We start from the raw sequence: 16,292 nt of genomic DNA, 5'->3' as shown, positions 1-16,292 counted from the left end.
AAAGATTCTAGCTGAAGAGAAAAAAAAATAAAGATATTACTAAGAGAGAGAGAATAGTTAAATTATCTATATTAGACAGCTTAAAAGCATTCAATCTACTCTTCTCTACTTTCTATTTACTAGCTCTTCTACTATTACTTATATTTATTAACCTAGATTTTAGAAGAATCTTTTTAGTAGTAGCTTACGTAATCTATAGCGTAAGAGATAGTTATTACTAGATATTTATATAATAGCTTCTAGTAATAGATTAATTAATAAGTATTAATTAAAAGTTAAGTACTAAATTCTATTAGAGATTCGCTAGTAAGCTTAGATCTCTAATAATATACACTTAAGTTATAAGAATATAAGTTAGTATAAAGTTAGGTTATTATTAATATAAAACTCTATACTTATAACTCGTTAGGTTTTAATAACTTAAATCTACTTTATACTTACTTATTTACTAGTATAACTATTAGGTACTTACTAAAACTAACTTTATAAACCTAATAATTTGATAATAAGGTATACTTATATAATAGTCTCCTTAAACTAGTATATAATTTTTTATTTACCTTCGCGAGTGATTGTATGAGAGATATTTACTTAGCTTCGATACTAGATGCCCACTCGCTTGCTAAGGCCCTCTATGTAAGCGCTGATATTTTAGTGTGGTGAAAGACGGAAGTATGGCCGAAGAACCAACCAATCACTTCATACCTACCCACCCTAGCCCTTACTTATATATATAAGGCCCCAGCCAACTCTACGGTAACTATTTTTCACATACTTTACAAAACTTAATGCCCAAAGCAAAAAGTAAAGGTAAGAGGTTGGTGACCCGTGCAGCTCGGCTAAACGCCCGCTCAGAGGCTGGCAATCGAGGTCGTCAGCAACGGTCGATCGCAAACAGAAGCACCGCCCAGGAACCAACTGAGGATGGAAACCGTCCAGTGTTGTTCTGGAAGGAGACAGAGAGAGACGTTGGGTTCCTCTCTCCATGGTACATGTGTGTGTTCAAAGAAAGTGGCGTGCGATATACCTCTGTTGGACATTTCATACTTGCAGAAAAAGCCCGGCTCTTTGGGGACAAAGTAGGAGTTTCCGTTTGGCTTGCTTCTAATCGCTAATCAACTCACAGGATACACTGCAGAAAATACTAGTCGCGGACACTGCAGAAGAGCAAAAGTTATGGGCAGGGAATATAAAAGGAATAATTGTTAAAACTTGGGAAGAACGTACGGTTTCCCTGAATGATCATATGCCTTGTTGTTGTACTCACTGACTGTTAGATGCTTTGGATATTGCGACTCGTGCAAACATCGCGAAATTCTTCGTTTCAGCTCCCTTGAAGGGGCGGTTGGAGTCCTTCGGCACAAGAGAGTTTGTACTCGCATCTCCTCATGATCGATTGTTTGGAATCGGCTTCAACGCCACCGAGGCTATCCGTGTTGGCAAGGAACAATGGGGTCAAAATCTTTTTGGTCAGGCATTACATGCGACTCGGAGACATCTAGACTACACATTGCGTAGCGCCACGGCGCGTCAATACGATGAGATGGGCGTCAGATAGTTATTGTAAGGTTGCAACATGGCATGTAATTCCTCACCAAGCAAAAACCTGACCAATTTGTACATACATGCATCCCATGTATTGCTGCAATTACCTGCCATTATGAGAACTACCAATCACATATGACCTTGTTGAAGTAGTTTTCAGCCCAGGATATAGGGGGACAATCGATCTCCTCTGGATCCACTGCTGCTTGACAGCTCATCAAGTCCTTATTCGGACATTTCAATGTTCCCGGGCCTTTACCATCGCTCTTGTACACACATCCTCGAGCGTTTCCATTTGTCATAGTCCATTCACCGTTTGGCCAAGGGGGATTTGTCAGTTCACCATCTGGTGCTAGTCGACAGCTGTTTGAGCCATCGCCACACCGTAAAGATCTTTCTGTCTCACATACATACCAACTGGTTGTTGACCAAGGAATATTAAAGAACTGCCATTCCATGTCATTGGTTATCAGATCAATGTAGTTGACATAGAAGACATAAAAGCGCTGTGACTTCTGTGGTTGGGGCGTTGGCGTTGGCGTTGGCGTTGGTGTTGGCGTTGGTTTTCGGGACGTCGACTGCTGAGGAGGATTGACTGCACCCTGATCAGAATCACTTGTACCAGGATATCCAGAATACCGAATGTCGATGACTTCGTCCGGTCCAAGGTCCCGTGGATTCACTGGATCTAGCTTATCTGCTGGACCAAAAGGACAAAGTGGCTTTTCATTCCCATCGTCATCGTCATCGTCATCGTCATCATCATTTTCTTTGTCGGGATCTTGAGGGTCCTGGAAACCTCCTTGATCTCTCGGACACGTGAGCAATGGAATGCATGGCCCGGGAGAAGGCCCACAACCGACGCATGGGAAGCCACAACCGCTTGGGCAAATGGGACCAGGAGGCCCAATATCAATGGCTATTGGTGGGTACGGTCCACCATATTTACGATCATCATTACTGCCCGGCGTAGGTGGCTCAGTTGGGTAGGGAACTGGCGATATGGTTCTGGTAACCCCAGGATTTTTATCATTGGTGATTGGAGTCGGAGTTGGGCGGATACGTGGCACAGGGCTAAAGGTAAATGCCGGACCTGGAGGAAATGATTGCTCCCAAAATTCTATGGTCCTTGTGGTAACTGGAGGGAGAGTGATGGTTGTTGTCTTGAACGAACGTGTCGTTCGACCATCAATAGTCCAGACAACCTCAAGGTCAGTGGTATACGGCGGCAAGGTAATGGTTGTGGGTGTAGGCAAAACCTTTGGAGGGAGAATAAAGTTGCAAGGCGGGCTGCAGGTAACGTGCGGCGTCGGAGATTTCCAGATCGAAGGGTCAATATAGACATTTCCATCGCCTCCGTTATCGCCTTCACTGCCACCGCCTCCTCCACCACCATTATTTCCACCATCGCCTGGTTGGCCTGGTTGGCCAGAACCATCGCCACCATTTCCAGGCGAACCCCAACCACACTCAAACGTCGGTTCCGCCGGGCATTCTGATACGCCAGGAGTAACGTCTCTGGAACCTACAACACAGTTTGATTTTTGACTTTCGAGATTTCCTGGTGGGGTTCAGTATTGAGTGAATCGGCTTATCCGAACATGTACATACCATTCATAGCAGTAACACAAAACTCATAGTTCCAGACTCCCGGGAAAAGAAACGCAATACCTAAGCAAGACTGGCTAACCACAGATTGGTCGGCCTTGGAGAAGTCTGAGGCGTTATTGATATTTCGCGTCCATGCTCGATAATTGGCAGCGTCGGCAGAGCCATCAAAATTCAAGATAACCGTAGTTCCGTCTTTGGTGTTTACTTTGAGATTTGAGGGCGCGCCAGGTGCTCCTGCTCCAGGCTTGACTCGAGGTGGCACGGATGGGAATCCAGGGCCTAGGTCTGTCCACGTACTTATGGCCAATACGTGTCTGTGTCCCGACTTGAGGCCGCTGACTGTGATGGAGTTACCTTTGATGCCGCGCGACAGAAGCCAGGCACAAGGCTCGTCTACATCGTATGTGAAAACTTCGTAAAGCTGCACGTTGAAGCCACCATCCGGCGGATCCCATCGCGCATTGAAACCATCCCTAGTGGGATTGATGACAATATTCTTTGGCCCAGGAGCTACGCTCTGTTTGACCACCGCGCTTACCACACCTGAGTAGCTGGACTTTGTTTTGTCTCCGCAACTTGTACGGACTTGAAACTCCCAGGTCTCTCCTTCCAGAACCCAAATCTGGTTGTATCGGTTGCTTGAAAGTGCATACCATGTCTCTGTCCACTCACCGAATGAGCTACGCTTGCTTCTGATGTTGTAGCCTCTAGCACCATAAACTTTATCCCAAGTCACGGCAACACCATAGGGCGCAGTCACGGCTCGGACATTGACAGGAACACTACATGATGGCGCAGGAAGATTTGCAGGAACGTCGAGTGCGTTAGACCCAATACCAAATTCCTTGTTGAGAACACGCGAGAAGGCTTGTGCAATCTGATATTCTCCGAGCTTGTTTGGATGCAGCCCATCAAAGGCTGCGGGACAATTATCCGGCCCACCTGCAACAAATGAGCCAACAATATAGTAGGGAGGATGAACTGCAGAACCTACAGGCATAGTTTTCACTAAATTTAACAAGCTTGGTTGGCGAGTTCGGTGTACTCCATCCTGGGATCGCCGTTGCCAGTTTCGAGTTGTAGTCGATAGTCATATCAATCAAGTCTTGTCGTCCGTTGATACGCGTACGCTGAGGCACGTTCGCAATTGCAAACTTGATGTTTCCCTTCGCATTGCGTGCGTTGTCTACGAGTTGCTTCATGTCTGATAGCAAACCATCTGGTCCGTTGATGAACCACCCCAGATCGTTGAAACCAAGCTCTATAAGCACGTAATCCGGCTGATACGCGGCGACTTGTGCCGCAATTGTATTTTTAACCTGGGCTGCCTGTATCATGCAAGAAATTATTAGTAAGAGTGATATACAATTGAAAATGATCATGTACCTGTCGACCTGAATGACAGAAGTGGTCTTTGTCAAACCCTGCGTCAACATCTAGTGCATATCCACCCTTTACCTGATCTGGAGTCTGAGGTTGCGGCTGCCCTTGTAGTAATGGAGGTTGAGGAGCGGTCGGTTCTGCTGGCGTAAAGGTTCCCTGCCATGGTCCCACAAACTCGAAGCCAATTTTGTTAGCTCTCAGCCATTGCCACAGGCGGTACCGCCATGTATCTAGAGTGTGTTAGATATCATCAGAATTGATGATCTACGTTGAAGCAGAATTTCTCACAGTCTCCCTCAGCGCCGTGAGAGATTGAATCTCCAACGATCAAGAACTTGAGACCATTCTGGCGGACAGCTATCGTACTTGCAAGGGATGTTTGAACTAGAGAACAGAAACAAAAGACTATTCCTAGCCAGCGAATGAGAGATAGCATGGCTCAGAGAATGATGTGTCCGAAAGACGTAGTACAAGCTTTAACACATTGATGCGTGCCTTTCCGGCCCATTTGTGTATTCAGACATCGCAATGTCTGCAACAGTATTCTTAGTTTAAGGTACATACTATCTCCTGATCTGGTAGTCACTGTCCGAAGTGTGCTCGCTCTCTAAATCAGACTAAACTGAAGATTCTAGTCCTTTTCCATGCCTATAGTAAAAGTTTTGAGTCGTGATTGGTGAAGAAGGCGCATGACCTCGGCCCAACTTCATATTCGAGAGCTTACTTTCCTAATGCAATAAAACCGAATGAGCCACCAACTTCTCTGTAGCTAGGCAACAGAGAGTAGTAACCTGACATCCCAAATAATTCCCTTGGTCAACGTCGTATGAAGTACGCCCCGCCCCAGAACACAATGTGGATGCCTTGTGGTTAGCTGGCCCCCACAAAGCCAACAACATCAATTGTGATCTCGGCCAATAAAACGAAAATATGAATGACCATGCGGCACGGCACGGAAATCTGACACCTGAAATCGGCGTAGCCTTAGGGCGTACCGTCCTGAAATTTGGCTTATGCCTTCACGACTCTGAAGTGCGGTATCAGGCGCGAGGCGTAAATATTGAAATGCGCAAAGAGAGAACCACAAGGTTATTCATCTGACTGCCTGCCTGACGCCTCCAACAGCCATCAGAGCTAGAATTGGCCGCACTAGCATGCAAAGCTCGTATTTTCGGCGAAAGTTCTCTTTCGAGGCTTTATCATGGCCTGTACCTAATGGCCCTCTAGATTCTTAGGCGTGAACGGGTCGTATGTGAATCTAGCATTTAGATTGGCAAACGATGAAGTATAATGGAACACATCGTACCTGTTGTTAGAGTCACCACAGATGCTCTCTGTCTGCCGATTCACTATGACCAAGACATCATCTCTAGTTTCGCTTCTTTTTCTCTGTCTACCTGGCCTTGTAACTTGCGACGACATCGAAACGCCCCAGGGGAACATCTCCATTGCCATCCTGCAACAGCTTCAGTCGGCATACGGTGTTGCTATCAACCAGAAAGAACAAGAGAGCCTTTTCCTTACCCTGCCTTTGGTCGCACCTAACGATAAAGATCTTGTAGCCGTGGGAAATATTTCAACGGCCAATGCGACCCCTTTTCAGAGTCGGAGTGAAAATTTTGCGGTAGGACATCATGATAAACGTCAAGGCACGAGATGCTCCCATCGGCTGAGGTTCGAGGGAGACGATGCATGCAGGGGATATGAAAACATGCCAGGCTACGTTGCCTGCCGTCAGCCCTGTCAATTCACTCGTGACGTGGGTACACATTCAATGAAATCTACAACCATAAAGCTTACATAAAAAGTTTTTCATGTCAATTACCGCTCGGAAGCCCGAAATCGACGAATGCGTGTTCTACACCTCTGGCTTGTCCAACACGGCAGTGAATTTCGTTCGAAGACACAATGCAATAGGTGGTCGCAGTAGACTTACAACTATATGGGTCAGTAACATGTTTGTACAGTATAATTGCCGTGTCCGACTGAAGAACTGACCATTCTTAAATTTAGGAGATTTGGGGTGATAGATGGATGCCGCAATTGACGGATCAGCGCTGGGACAATGATATGCGCTGTATTGTTCAAGTCAATGTCTGGCCCGGGCGACGAAACACTGTTCGTCAACAATATTTTGAGCGTATGTCGGACACCATGGCGTACATGTGCGGTGGGAAAGCTGCGATCATGGATCGCAACATACGCCGTGGACGAACTGGAAGGGTCAAACAGTCAAGCATTTGGAATCAAGTCGAGTTTCCGCGCCTGAAGATGTCAGGTACAGATAAGTGGACTGACGCAACTGGACGCAATCGAGTGATTACGAGAGTCGATGCTATTGGCGAAAATATACAGACGATTCCAGACACATTGATCTGGTGGAAGAGCTGGTGGTATAGAGGTGGGCCAGATTGGCCTAACGAGTTTACGAAACCGTTCAAAAAGCGGGCTTTGGATGGTAACGAGACGGATCACGAGACCTTGATCGAAAATGAGGCAATTGACAAACGAGAAGTTGGTGATACCTCGATATTTGACGAGGGCGGGGCTTTGGAAGTTAACTGGTAATGTGTTCGCAAAACTGCTAGCTTTAATCGATTGGATCTATCTGAACTCCGATCAAAGGAGTCTTGTTTGATGCTTGCAAATCGACCGTCTTGTTGTACATAGCTAAGTTCTCTTGAACTCATCATCAAAAGCTCGCTATGATACCAGTGTCTTATGCCATGCAAACATATTGGGCATAAGAGTCAAATTTCAGAATCGCTATGTGGCTGAGTTGTAACAAAGATATATAGTGGCTCCTAGGTTGCCTCCTGCGGGTTTGTTTCGACAATTTCATTAACATCTACATTTTTTTTCAGCCTTTTCGTGTAGACGAGCACCCCTATCTTGCTTCTTTTAAAAGCAAAAGGTACAAAACATACTGGAGATAAACCTTTTAGAAGTTGGTTTGAATGAAATTCCGGGGGTTTTGGGATAGACGCAAGCGAAGAAAGGAAAAACCCCTCGACCAGTGGCCTACAGTAGTTGTACTGATATCTTGCTTGATCTTTTATGCCTTTTGTCTGCATCACAAGAAAATTCTCAGGATAACTCAGCTCGAGTATGTATAGATATTTATCGTGGCTACAGTCATTGCCACAGTGGGGACAGTGCCAAAAGCTTTCGTTCGAAATACAAGAACAGTGATCTATCGACTCAGTCAATTTTTGGTGTGTATTTGCATGGGAGATCGTACTTGCGGTACATGGTAGTTCAGTCCTTTAGTCTTGAGGTACATCTCGACTTGTCACATGTCCCAAATGGTCGTTTGAGCGCCTAATACTTTCCGATAGTTTGGTGATGCTTATAGCAGGCCTGGCGCGCTTGTGCATAGACTTTTCTCTGCATATCCATTCTCTTCTGATGCTCAGCTCGCAGCCTTTTGATTCATGAGCGATGCGTACTACTCTGGACCCTCGCATGATCAATGGCCAGACTTGTGAACAATCCATTCAACCAATTTTGGGAGTCCCAAACTAAATTGATTGGTTTTCGGGCCCCCTTTAGCTTAATTGAATTGATTAGGCTGTAAACTAATGCGACTTGTTGTTTATCCAAGAGTGAAGGACCATTGCCACTCGCGCACTACTTCTTCCCAGTCACGTCTTCGCCCACCTTCAAGCTTTGGCCGCCAAACCTCCTTTAGAACCTTCTGGACACACTCTACATTCTCATAGCGATTGCGTTTCTGGATACCATCCAATCTTGTGAAGCATTGCTCGATAGCTGCTTCGTCGTCTAGCTCTGCGCCAGCTAGGAATATTGGGTAGAGTAGGCTTGATTCAGCAGCACTTCCTGGAGGGATGCGGGCAATGAAATTCATGGTTCGGGCTGCGCAATCAGGAATGAGATGCGAGTGACTTGTTGAAGTACGATAAAGTTGAATGAGGGCGGCAAGACGGTAGGCTTCTGCGAGTGAAACAAGGTCGAGTGCTATGGTGGTGTCAACACCTAGTGCGAAAGGATTGTCGTAACTCCAATGCTGTATGCCCTGTTCTATTACATGAAAGGAAGCTTCTGTCGTCAGCGGAAAAGCTGGGTTTGAAACATTGATGTATTGGATGCGGGAAATAAGGTCACAAAGCTGGTACGAGATGCCCATGAGAGGATCAATCGTGCCTGGCATAAGGGCAGCACTGATTGAGAGCAAGCCCTGGTCAGGTGAGCCAGCCTTTCCGGGGTTGGAAACGCGGGCCATAAGTGAGGCAGAAGCAAAGTGGTATGTAAAGTGCCGATGTAGGGAGTCAACCTCGACACAATCCATGATGCTCTGCTCGGGGGAAAGTGAGTTTAGAATGCGCTGAACACTCTTCAATTGAGAAATCCACCTGGTCGTCTTGACGCCATTGAGAGCTTCCAGGCCAACCAAAATCAAGATGACGGCCGTGACTTGGTAGGTGTCTTTTGGTAGTCCACCGGAGGGAGACAAGCGCTCTCGAATAAAGTCGTAGCACTTCTTCTCATGACGGGTTGAGACAGCTCGCAGATGGGTGGCACGATGGGCGTCTTGACTTCTTCGTGCCAGCTGAGCGGAGGAAATGGCGAGGATGGCATCCAGCATACCTTCAATCTGAAAGGACCAAGGCATGTAGAGACTGGTGTAGAAACTGGTGGGTATCGGGGCTACCTGGACGCTGGGCACGAAAGCCTCTACGTAGTATTGCAGCAAATGCATTCTTTCGGCTTGGTGGTCACCGGGCAGGGCATCCCACGGATCGAGACCAGGGCGTAAAGAAAGCTCAGTGTGGAGATCGGGGCTTTTGGAAGCAGAGGGCGGAGAAAGTGGCTCCGACGAAACAATCTTGCGTGGAGGCTGCCACTCGCACTTGAGATTGAGTCGTGCACAGTTGGCACACTGAGGTTGCGCGTTATCGCATCTTTTGCGCCGAGTTCGACATGTCAAGCAGCCTGTGCGTGACCGGGGGGCAAATTTGCGCTGGCGCGGCTTGGGCTCAGCCATGGTCCGAAGGTTCAGGAAAAGGTGAGGGGCTCGTCTGAGATAGTCACCGGGGAGGCATGAGGATGGGCATGGCTATGCAAATGCTGTCTGTTGTCGGCGGGTTGCAATGGTGGGCGCTGATGCAGGCGGGTCAACTGTCGCGATGGTGGGTCCGGTATCGATAAGCACGTGTGTGACTAATCGGAGCGACGATTGCAGTTGCATGGGCGGTGAAGTGGGTGGGTGGATGCATCGTCACCACCACCACCACCACCACCACCACCACCACTACTACTACTACTGCGCCTGCATGACAGTGCACCCACCAGGCCCAGACACATGTACCTTTATACCGACATGGAGGAACACAGGCGCGCACGGCATTGCTCTCAGCATCGGCGCGAAGGATCCCGCCCAGCCGACGCCGCAGTGCGAGCAAGACCAGCCAGTTGCTGGTCTTGTCCCCACGTGTATCGAGTACCTGAGCATCCTTACCGCCTTAGGAAGCATCGCCTTATCGTCATCTCCGGTCCTAACGCTCTTGGTCAACTCGACAGCTTCATGCACCATGGGTACACGGCCGCCGTACTCGTATAAGAATGCATACACATTCGCAGCGACATGGCTTCTGTAGCCCCCGTCCGCCTCTCCAGTCCCATCGACGGCCATGAAGCTTCTCGCATTGGCTCTTGCAGCCAGCAGCACTGCAGCTGCTGCCCAGCAGGACTTCAACATCTTCCAACACATTGGCGGCAATGCGCAATGGTATCCGGGCGAGGAGACAACCGGCATCTCATCCGAAGTGCCTGAGGGATGCAAGGTTGATTTGGCAGGTAACGTTGCTCCGCTGCCTACCAGACCATCGCACAGGTCACACTACTAACGTTTCCCCAGCTTTCTTCTCTCGCCATGGTTCGCGCTACCCGGACAGGGGTGCCTACAACGGATGGGTAGAATTCTCAAAGTACATCCAGGCCGCCGGTAACTTCACCGTCACCAACCCAAAGCTTGCTTTCCTCAAGACCTGGAGGCCCGTCTTGTCCAACCCAGAGGCTCAAATTGCCAACTTGAGCCCGACTGGCTGGAAGGAGCTCCACGAGATGGGCACCACCTGGCGCCTTCGTTACCCAGATTTGTACGAGTACAACACTCCCTTTACCATGTGGTCCAACTACTACACGTCCGGGCCCCGTGTACGAGACAGCGCTCGTCTGTTTGCACAAGGCTTTGTCGGCCCCAATGCCACTGACCTCACCACCATTTATGCTCTTAATGCAAGCAATCCTACCAGCTGGGGCAACTCTCTCGCCCCGAGCGACCTTTGCAAGGCCTACAACGACGACGAAGGCAGCCCTTTTAAACCAGTATGGGACTCGATCTACCTAACACCAATTGCCGCTAGGCTCAATTCCCAGATCCAAGGAGGCCTGAACTTGACAAACAGCCAAGTCGATCAAATCCCATATCTGTGCGGTTTCGAGACACAGATAACTGGCCGGCTTAGCCCATTCTGCGACATTCTGACCGAGGAAGAGATTCTGCAGTACGAGTATGCCCAGGACCTGCGCTACTGGTATGGCACTGGTCTTGGCTCGGGTATCGAGAAATACCAGATGCTACCAGTCATCGACATGGCTGTACAGCGCTTTGTTGATGGCCCCAATGCAACCTACAAGACTGCCAACGGGACCTTCACTCCACCCAACATCATGGCCAACTTCGCCAACGATGGACAGATCAACCAGCTAGCTGCCATGATCGGCGTCTTTGACAGCCAGCCTCCACTTCCCGCCAACGTGTCGCTCTCTGATCGCTTGTTTCGATCCTCTCAAGTAGTCAAGATGCGTGGAACAGTTGCTTTTGAACGCTTGTTCTGCGCAACCACTGCTCCCAGCAGCACTTACCGTCACCACGAGAGGCGTAACGGCACAAACGTGAACGATGTGTACATGCGCATCCGCATCAACGAGGTCGTTTACCCCGTCACAGGATGTACTAGTGGGCCAGGCTCTTCGTGCCCTTTGTCGGAGTACCAGCAAATCATCCAGAAAAAGCGAGCTGAGGCTGGCGATGTTACCAAGATGTGTAACATGACTGATACTAATCTTGCTTCTCAGCCAAAGGCGACTTTCTTTTTCGACAACACACTACCTTGGCAGGTAGTTGTCAAGGCCTGACCATGTCACCTGTATGTGCATATTGTATGTACATATGTAGAAAGCCAATGATTGAAGGGGGGATGAAATACATTTTGTAGTAATACTACCACGTTTAATGATGACGATTTGTATTCTGGAGGCACACCCTCGGTTCAACATTTGCAGCAGCTGCGCCCTATTCTTCGCTGATAGCACCTGTCAAGGTGAGTCATGTGGTAGTCATGCACATGTTCTTTATTGACGCTTGGTCTTTGACATGCAAAGGGCGCGTAACTGCTAGCCCACGTCTCGCTTAGCAAATCTCGATAAGGCGCGCGCCCTACGCCCAGCTTGTCAATTCTCGTGTTCCACGCGTTGTCCAGTTCCTGCCGGGATGTGTCCAGTAGGACACTGCACACCATCTCTGCATCGACACGGTGCAGTGACCCAGCTTTCGCGTGCTTGGCCGCACAAACCAGGCAACTTCACATCACTCGCCGTTTTGAAAGTTAGCCACATCCCAAACTGGACATGAGTGGCTTGGACATCATGCACGCTACTGGCTACACTGTGGGGACGCCGAGGTATGCCAGCATCCGCTCGAGCCATGTTTGAACTTTAGCCATGACGACTGAGAAGTTTGTAGCTTTTGGCATAGCAAAAAGGTGTGATCCTGTAGAATGATGCAGTCACAAGGCTGGAGCTTGCAAAGCTTGGCTGAGTACCAGCGAGCGGCAGGGCGATCGGCCGTATATAAAGAAGTGTGATACCGACCTAAACCCACCAAGAGCCATCACTGGGAACCAAGGTCATACAAACGCAATCCCGCCCACACACTGACTACACCGTGGTACGGCTACACGCAGGGACAACGCACTATCCCTGCACTGTACCAATCATAACCTATATTTCCTTTTCGTGTCCTTTTCAGCAATCATCACAATCGACACGTCGCATCGGAATAAGAGGGAACAGGTCGGCCCAATTTGCCTGCAAACCCTTGAGTTCAAAACATTTACTCTGCAAAAAAGGTACCATATCAGACGACGACAACCCCACGATACGGTCGCCCGCCATGCCCACTTACACTTCCTATTCCACTTCCACAACAACAACAACAACAACAACAACAACAACAACAACAACAACAACAACAACAACAACAACAACAACAACAACACCTCGCACGTCGATCGACAAGCTCAACCCATGGAAGTCGCTTTCTTCTGCTATATCCATCCGCTCCTCTCCATGTGGATCCACACTGAAAGAGCCAAGCAAGACACGAAGCCTATGGAACTCTGTCAAGCGACATACACGAGAACACCATGAGAGTGTGAACGCGGCTTATGCGACATACTATGGCCAAGGAGTTTGTCTGGATGAACATTGCGATGGAAGGAATCAAGAACTCTGGCGATATCGACGTGGTGGGTATCTTTCTGATCACTGGAAGGGATTGGGACAATGATTCGAGGGTCTGGACCACGAAGGTTGCAGATATTAGTTGGTAGGCAACTTGGCGTCTACACAATTTGATTCATCATTTCTACCTTAGCAACATTCCTGTAGGTTAGCAACACTCAGTCGTTTAATAAAAATACTGCACTTCTTACTTCCTCCACAAGGCTATCTTACACATCTTCTCCATCTCCAACCCTTGATATCTCTCTTAAGATTATGATTGGGCTCTTGGGAAAGTCCTTAGGATATACAACACGCTGCCCAAGGGACGAGTTACGTTCATTCTTACAATGAGGGGTGATAGCAAAAGAACACCAGTATTCGACCCTGAGTGGCTTGGCCTTGCACGGTCATCATCACGACCAACCTGTAAATCATTTCTGCATTGTATGCTGCCTTGATTAGGCGGGTTTCAAGGAGATGTCTACGTTGCAAACCATCATTCTTATCGCGAAATTGATGTTCTCGAGATTCTCTTCGTTGAATGCCCTCGTCTCAAGTTTCAAATGGTGCAAAACAGCGCGGACATTGGTGAACCTAGGCATCTAAACCACAATTATGCACTGTTTGAAACTCAACTAACTTTGCCATAGCAGAGCTTCCTGCAAAACTCACTCAACAATGTGCCGTCCTCCAAAGATTCGTGCTGTGAAAAAAAAAGAATGCCGGAAAGCTGAAGCAGCAAACTCCGTAAGAGATTTCTACTAGCAAAAAGATACGAGTATCAAGCGTCACCAACCAATCCAATGCAGGGCCGCCTTACGGGGTTTCCAATGTAGCATCGAGGCCTGTGGATAATGTGTGGGTGCGCAGAGTTTGTCCACGAATCGAGAGATTACATAGGATCAATTGGTGGCGGCGCCTTCCTGCCGGTGAAATCTCCTGGTGTTTTTGCCGCTCCCCACAGATGAGCTGCGTTCTCTCGCGCCAGCAACATGTTAACACGAAACGTCGATACGCCATACCAAGAATTCTATCTAAGCTTTGTTCTATCACATAGGGTCATTCTTGTATCGCAATAAAACATGGACTCAACTCGAGTATGGGGGCTCAATCTACGTAAGCCATACGAGACTTGCATTGACGACATTAACCGGGGGCCAAATGGGCTAATATCGAAGCCACAACTCCCAAATGGGATTCGCGTCAGATCAGTCGAATCAAAACGCTTCTTTGAGGTGCTAATGTCCATCCGACGAACATGATTACCCAATCACGACCTGCTGCCAAGTTAGGTATGCCTCCCAGCCTCAGCCTCAAATTGTCATGGCATCAAGCAACTACCACCGAGCAAGTGCTGTTGTAAAGGGATGCTCCTGCTCTGGAGGGTCAAGCAGACACTGACACTGCAAACGGGGAGCCCCACTGTGAGGCCGACTTGAATCATGGCTTCACGAAAGGCGCATACGTTCGAAAATTTGCTCCACCCCATGTCGAGAGAGATGTCGTTTCAAACAGCAGGGAAAAGCCGATCATTAATGCCGCGACATGGGAGGAGCTCGAAAGAAGATTCCGTCATGTTCGTTGGTATTTGTCTCGCTATTATGGCCGCTCTGGCAACACCGATGGTTTGGGTCTGGATGAGAGATCGCATTAGGAGACGCAAACTGGATCCATTCAGAAAGCTCCGCGATCTCGAGAAGAATGAGAAAGATCAAACTCTGAACCCGCCTCCTTATGAACGCCCACCAGTTGTCGATTCCATATGGGCAAGGCAAGAAAGGTACAAGACATTGAAGCCTGCAAGAGCTGTTACAGCCGATCGAGTTTTGGGCATTGACAAGGCTTCATACCTACAACGTATCGTGCCACAGAGCGGTTCGTTAAAATATCAAAACTCTCGTAGCTTTCACTGATTAGTGTATATAGAGGGCTCATCTCAGCTACTCACTGTAGCTCCTGCACATCTTGGCTGGGCGAGACAAAGGGTCAGTGGAACCAATGACGAAGAGCAGTGCATTAGCCCCTGGGATGCAGAGCACGCCCCAAATCCAGTCATATTTCCCTGGCTTCAAAAACGAGGCGCCATGTCCAGAAGCATCGACTCGGAAAGTAGTAAAGAAAGTCTGCAGACTGTGGCACTAACGAGCATGTCAACCCCTCGAACCTCGTCCCCTTCTGAAGCTGCAACACGTGTTTCTTCCGATGATCCATTCTTGGACTCGCCAATCGAATACACCGGCTCTTCTCGAAACAGCGAAAAGTCGTGTGAATTATCGGATGCTGTTCGGGATGGGCGTGGTGAGTCGGCGCAGCCATGTGATGCAGATGCGCCTGCTTCTGCACAGTCCGGAAAGACAGCTGGGTCTTACGATTGCGACGCGTGCCAAACGACGTATTCGACAAAAGGGCAGCTCAAGTAAGTCAAGCAATGGAATGTGAACGACTTCTTCTTGCTGCTGAGTAACGGACCTCCAGTATGCATCTCAACCGCAAGCATCGTCGGCGCTATCGCTGTCAGCACTGCCCTTCAGCATTTGCGCTGAAAGCCGACTTGAGGAGGCATGAGCGAAGTGTCCACAAGGACATGTACCAAGCACAAGCATTCTCCTGTCCTAATCCGGCATGTGCCATTCCGCAAAAACGGTTCGCGCGGAGAGACAATCTCGAAAGACACATACGGCGTTGTCGCAATCGCGAGTCAGGATAGTAGTAAAAAGTCGCCAAGCATTGGTTGTTTTTTTATTTCTCCGAAGACATCACACGACCAAGTTCGACTACCTACCCAATCCGGATGTATTCGCGCTCCATGCCGAGGGCATTTGTCCGTTGGAAATCATGCGTAATCCCTGCAGGCAGATTGTTCGGCGGAAGGGATTTTCAAAGGGACGCAATAATACAACATCATGCATCAAGGATGGGAGCCGGCTCCCCTGTTGCCGACACAGGACAGCATTTCTTTGGGCATTTTTGTTTGTCTGCAGACTGGCAAACTGGATGGGAGTTTGCAAACAAAGAACTGCAAAGTTCCGAAACTACTACTACTGCGGGAATGCGATGGATCCCGGCTCCTCCGGGATCCATTTCAAGAATGACCGTATGTTAGCCGATCAACCAACACTACGGGGCCAGGTTCAGTCTCGGTAAGACCAAGGACGAAACAATTTGCTGGCCACATGACGACTTGGTCCTCGGTCGTTACTGCGTCAAATCCCAGGACAGTTTGA

The 16,292-nt window shown here is 48.5% G+C and overlaps 7 protein-coding genes across 7 annotated transcripts; 5 read left to right on the top strand and 2 right to left on the bottom strand.

Annotated features, from left to right (window-relative positions):
- Window positions 1–758: 758 nt before the first annotated feature.
- PSV08DRAFT_224209 (uncharacterized protein) lies at window positions 759–1,558 on the top strand (the record flags this gene model as incomplete). The annotated part of the gene is made up of 3 exons (XM_014218750.2): window positions 759–1,079; window positions 1,127–1,223; window positions 1,278–1,558. Exons 1-3 carry the CDS (start codon window positions 789–791, stop codon window positions 1,556–1,558), a joined length of 669 nt encoding a protein of 222 aa, XP_014074225.2. The 5' UTR covers window positions 759–788.
- Window positions 1,559–1,620: 62 nt separating this feature from the next.
- On the bottom strand, window positions 1,621–4,975 carry PSV08DRAFT_402237 (uncharacterized protein; the record flags this gene model as incomplete). Its single annotated transcript, XM_014218749.2, has 5 exons — window positions 1,621–3,106; window positions 3,157–4,098; window positions 4,151–4,484; window positions 4,543–4,769; window positions 4,828–4,975. 5 exons carry the CDS (start codon window positions 4,973–4,975, stop codon window positions 1,668–1,670), a joined length of 3,090 nt encoding a protein of 1,029 aa, XP_014074224.2. The 3' UTR covers window positions 1,621–1,667.
- A 915-nt stretch (window positions 4,976–5,890) lies between these two features.
- PSV08DRAFT_410072 (uncharacterized protein) lies at window positions 5,891–7,147 on the top strand (the record flags this gene model as incomplete). Its single annotated transcript, XM_014218748.1, has 3 exons — window positions 5,891–6,163; window positions 6,348–6,485; window positions 6,553–7,147. 3 exons carry the CDS (start codon window positions 5,891–5,893, stop codon window positions 7,105–7,107), a joined length of 966 nt encoding a protein of 321 aa, XP_014074223.1. The 3' UTR covers window positions 7,108–7,147.
- Window positions 7,148–7,738: 591 nt separating this feature from the next.
- Window positions 7,739–9,642, bottom strand: PSV08DRAFT_224205 (fungal-specific transcription factor domain-containing protein). The gene has a single exon (XM_014218747.1). It carries the CDS (start codon window positions 9,542–9,544, stop codon window positions 8,135–8,137), a length of 1,410 nt encoding a protein of 469 aa, XP_014074222.1. The 5' UTR covers window positions 9,545–9,642; the 3' UTR covers window positions 7,739–8,134.
- Window positions 9,643–10,190: 548 nt separating this feature from the next.
- Window positions 10,191–11,877, top strand: PSV08DRAFT_362636 (histidine phosphatase superfamily; the record flags this gene model as incomplete). Its single annotated transcript, XM_014218746.2, has 2 exons — window positions 10,191–10,356; window positions 10,418–11,877. The coding sequence occupies 2 exons, from the start codon at window positions 10,191–10,193 to the stop codon at window positions 11,698–11,700; spliced, it is 1,449 nt and encodes a 482-aa protein (XP_014074221.1). The 3' UTR covers window positions 11,701–11,877.
- Window positions 11,878–12,296: 419 nt separating this feature from the next.
- Window positions 12,297–13,271, top strand: PSV08DRAFT_44289 (uncharacterized protein). Its single transcript, XM_014218745.2, has one exon. It carries the CDS (start codon window positions 12,737–12,739, stop codon window positions 13,130–13,132), a length of 396 nt encoding a protein of 131 aa, XP_014074220.2. The 5' UTR covers window positions 12,297–12,736; the 3' UTR covers window positions 13,133–13,271.
- A 1,239-nt stretch (window positions 13,272–14,510) lies between these two features.
- PSV08DRAFT_181597 (uncharacterized protein) lies at window positions 14,511–16,292 on the top strand (the record flags this gene model as incomplete). The annotated part of the gene is made up of 5 exons (XM_014218744.1): window positions 14,511–14,943; window positions 15,022–15,484; window positions 15,544–15,711; window positions 16,050–16,162; window positions 16,198–16,292. 5 exons carry the CDS (start codon window positions 14,511–14,513, stop codon window positions 16,290–16,292), a joined length of 1,272 nt encoding a protein of 423 aa, XP_014074219.1.

This window comes from Bipolaris maydis, assembly GCF_028858645.1.
Source record: "Bipolaris maydis strain C4 unplaced genomic scaffold PSV08scaffold_8, whole genome shotgun sequence".
Lineage (NCBI taxonomy): Eukaryota > Fungi > Ascomycota > Dothideomycetes > Pleosporales > Pleosporaceae > Bipolaris > Bipolaris maydis.
The sequence above is the reverse complement of the archived record's forward strand: the minus strand, read 5'-3'. Positions and strand labels throughout refer to the sequence as shown.

What these genes read in the sequence shown, in the direction of transcription:
- PSV08DRAFT_224205 (XM_014218747.1), bottom strand. Translation starts at nt 9,544, where the DNA reads ATGGCTGAGCCCAAGCCGCGCCAGCGCAAATTTGCCCCCCGGTCACGC.
- PSV08DRAFT_44289 (XM_014218745.2), top strand. Translation starts at nt 12,737, where the DNA reads ATGCCCACTTACACTTCCTATTCCACTTCCACAACAACAACAACAACA.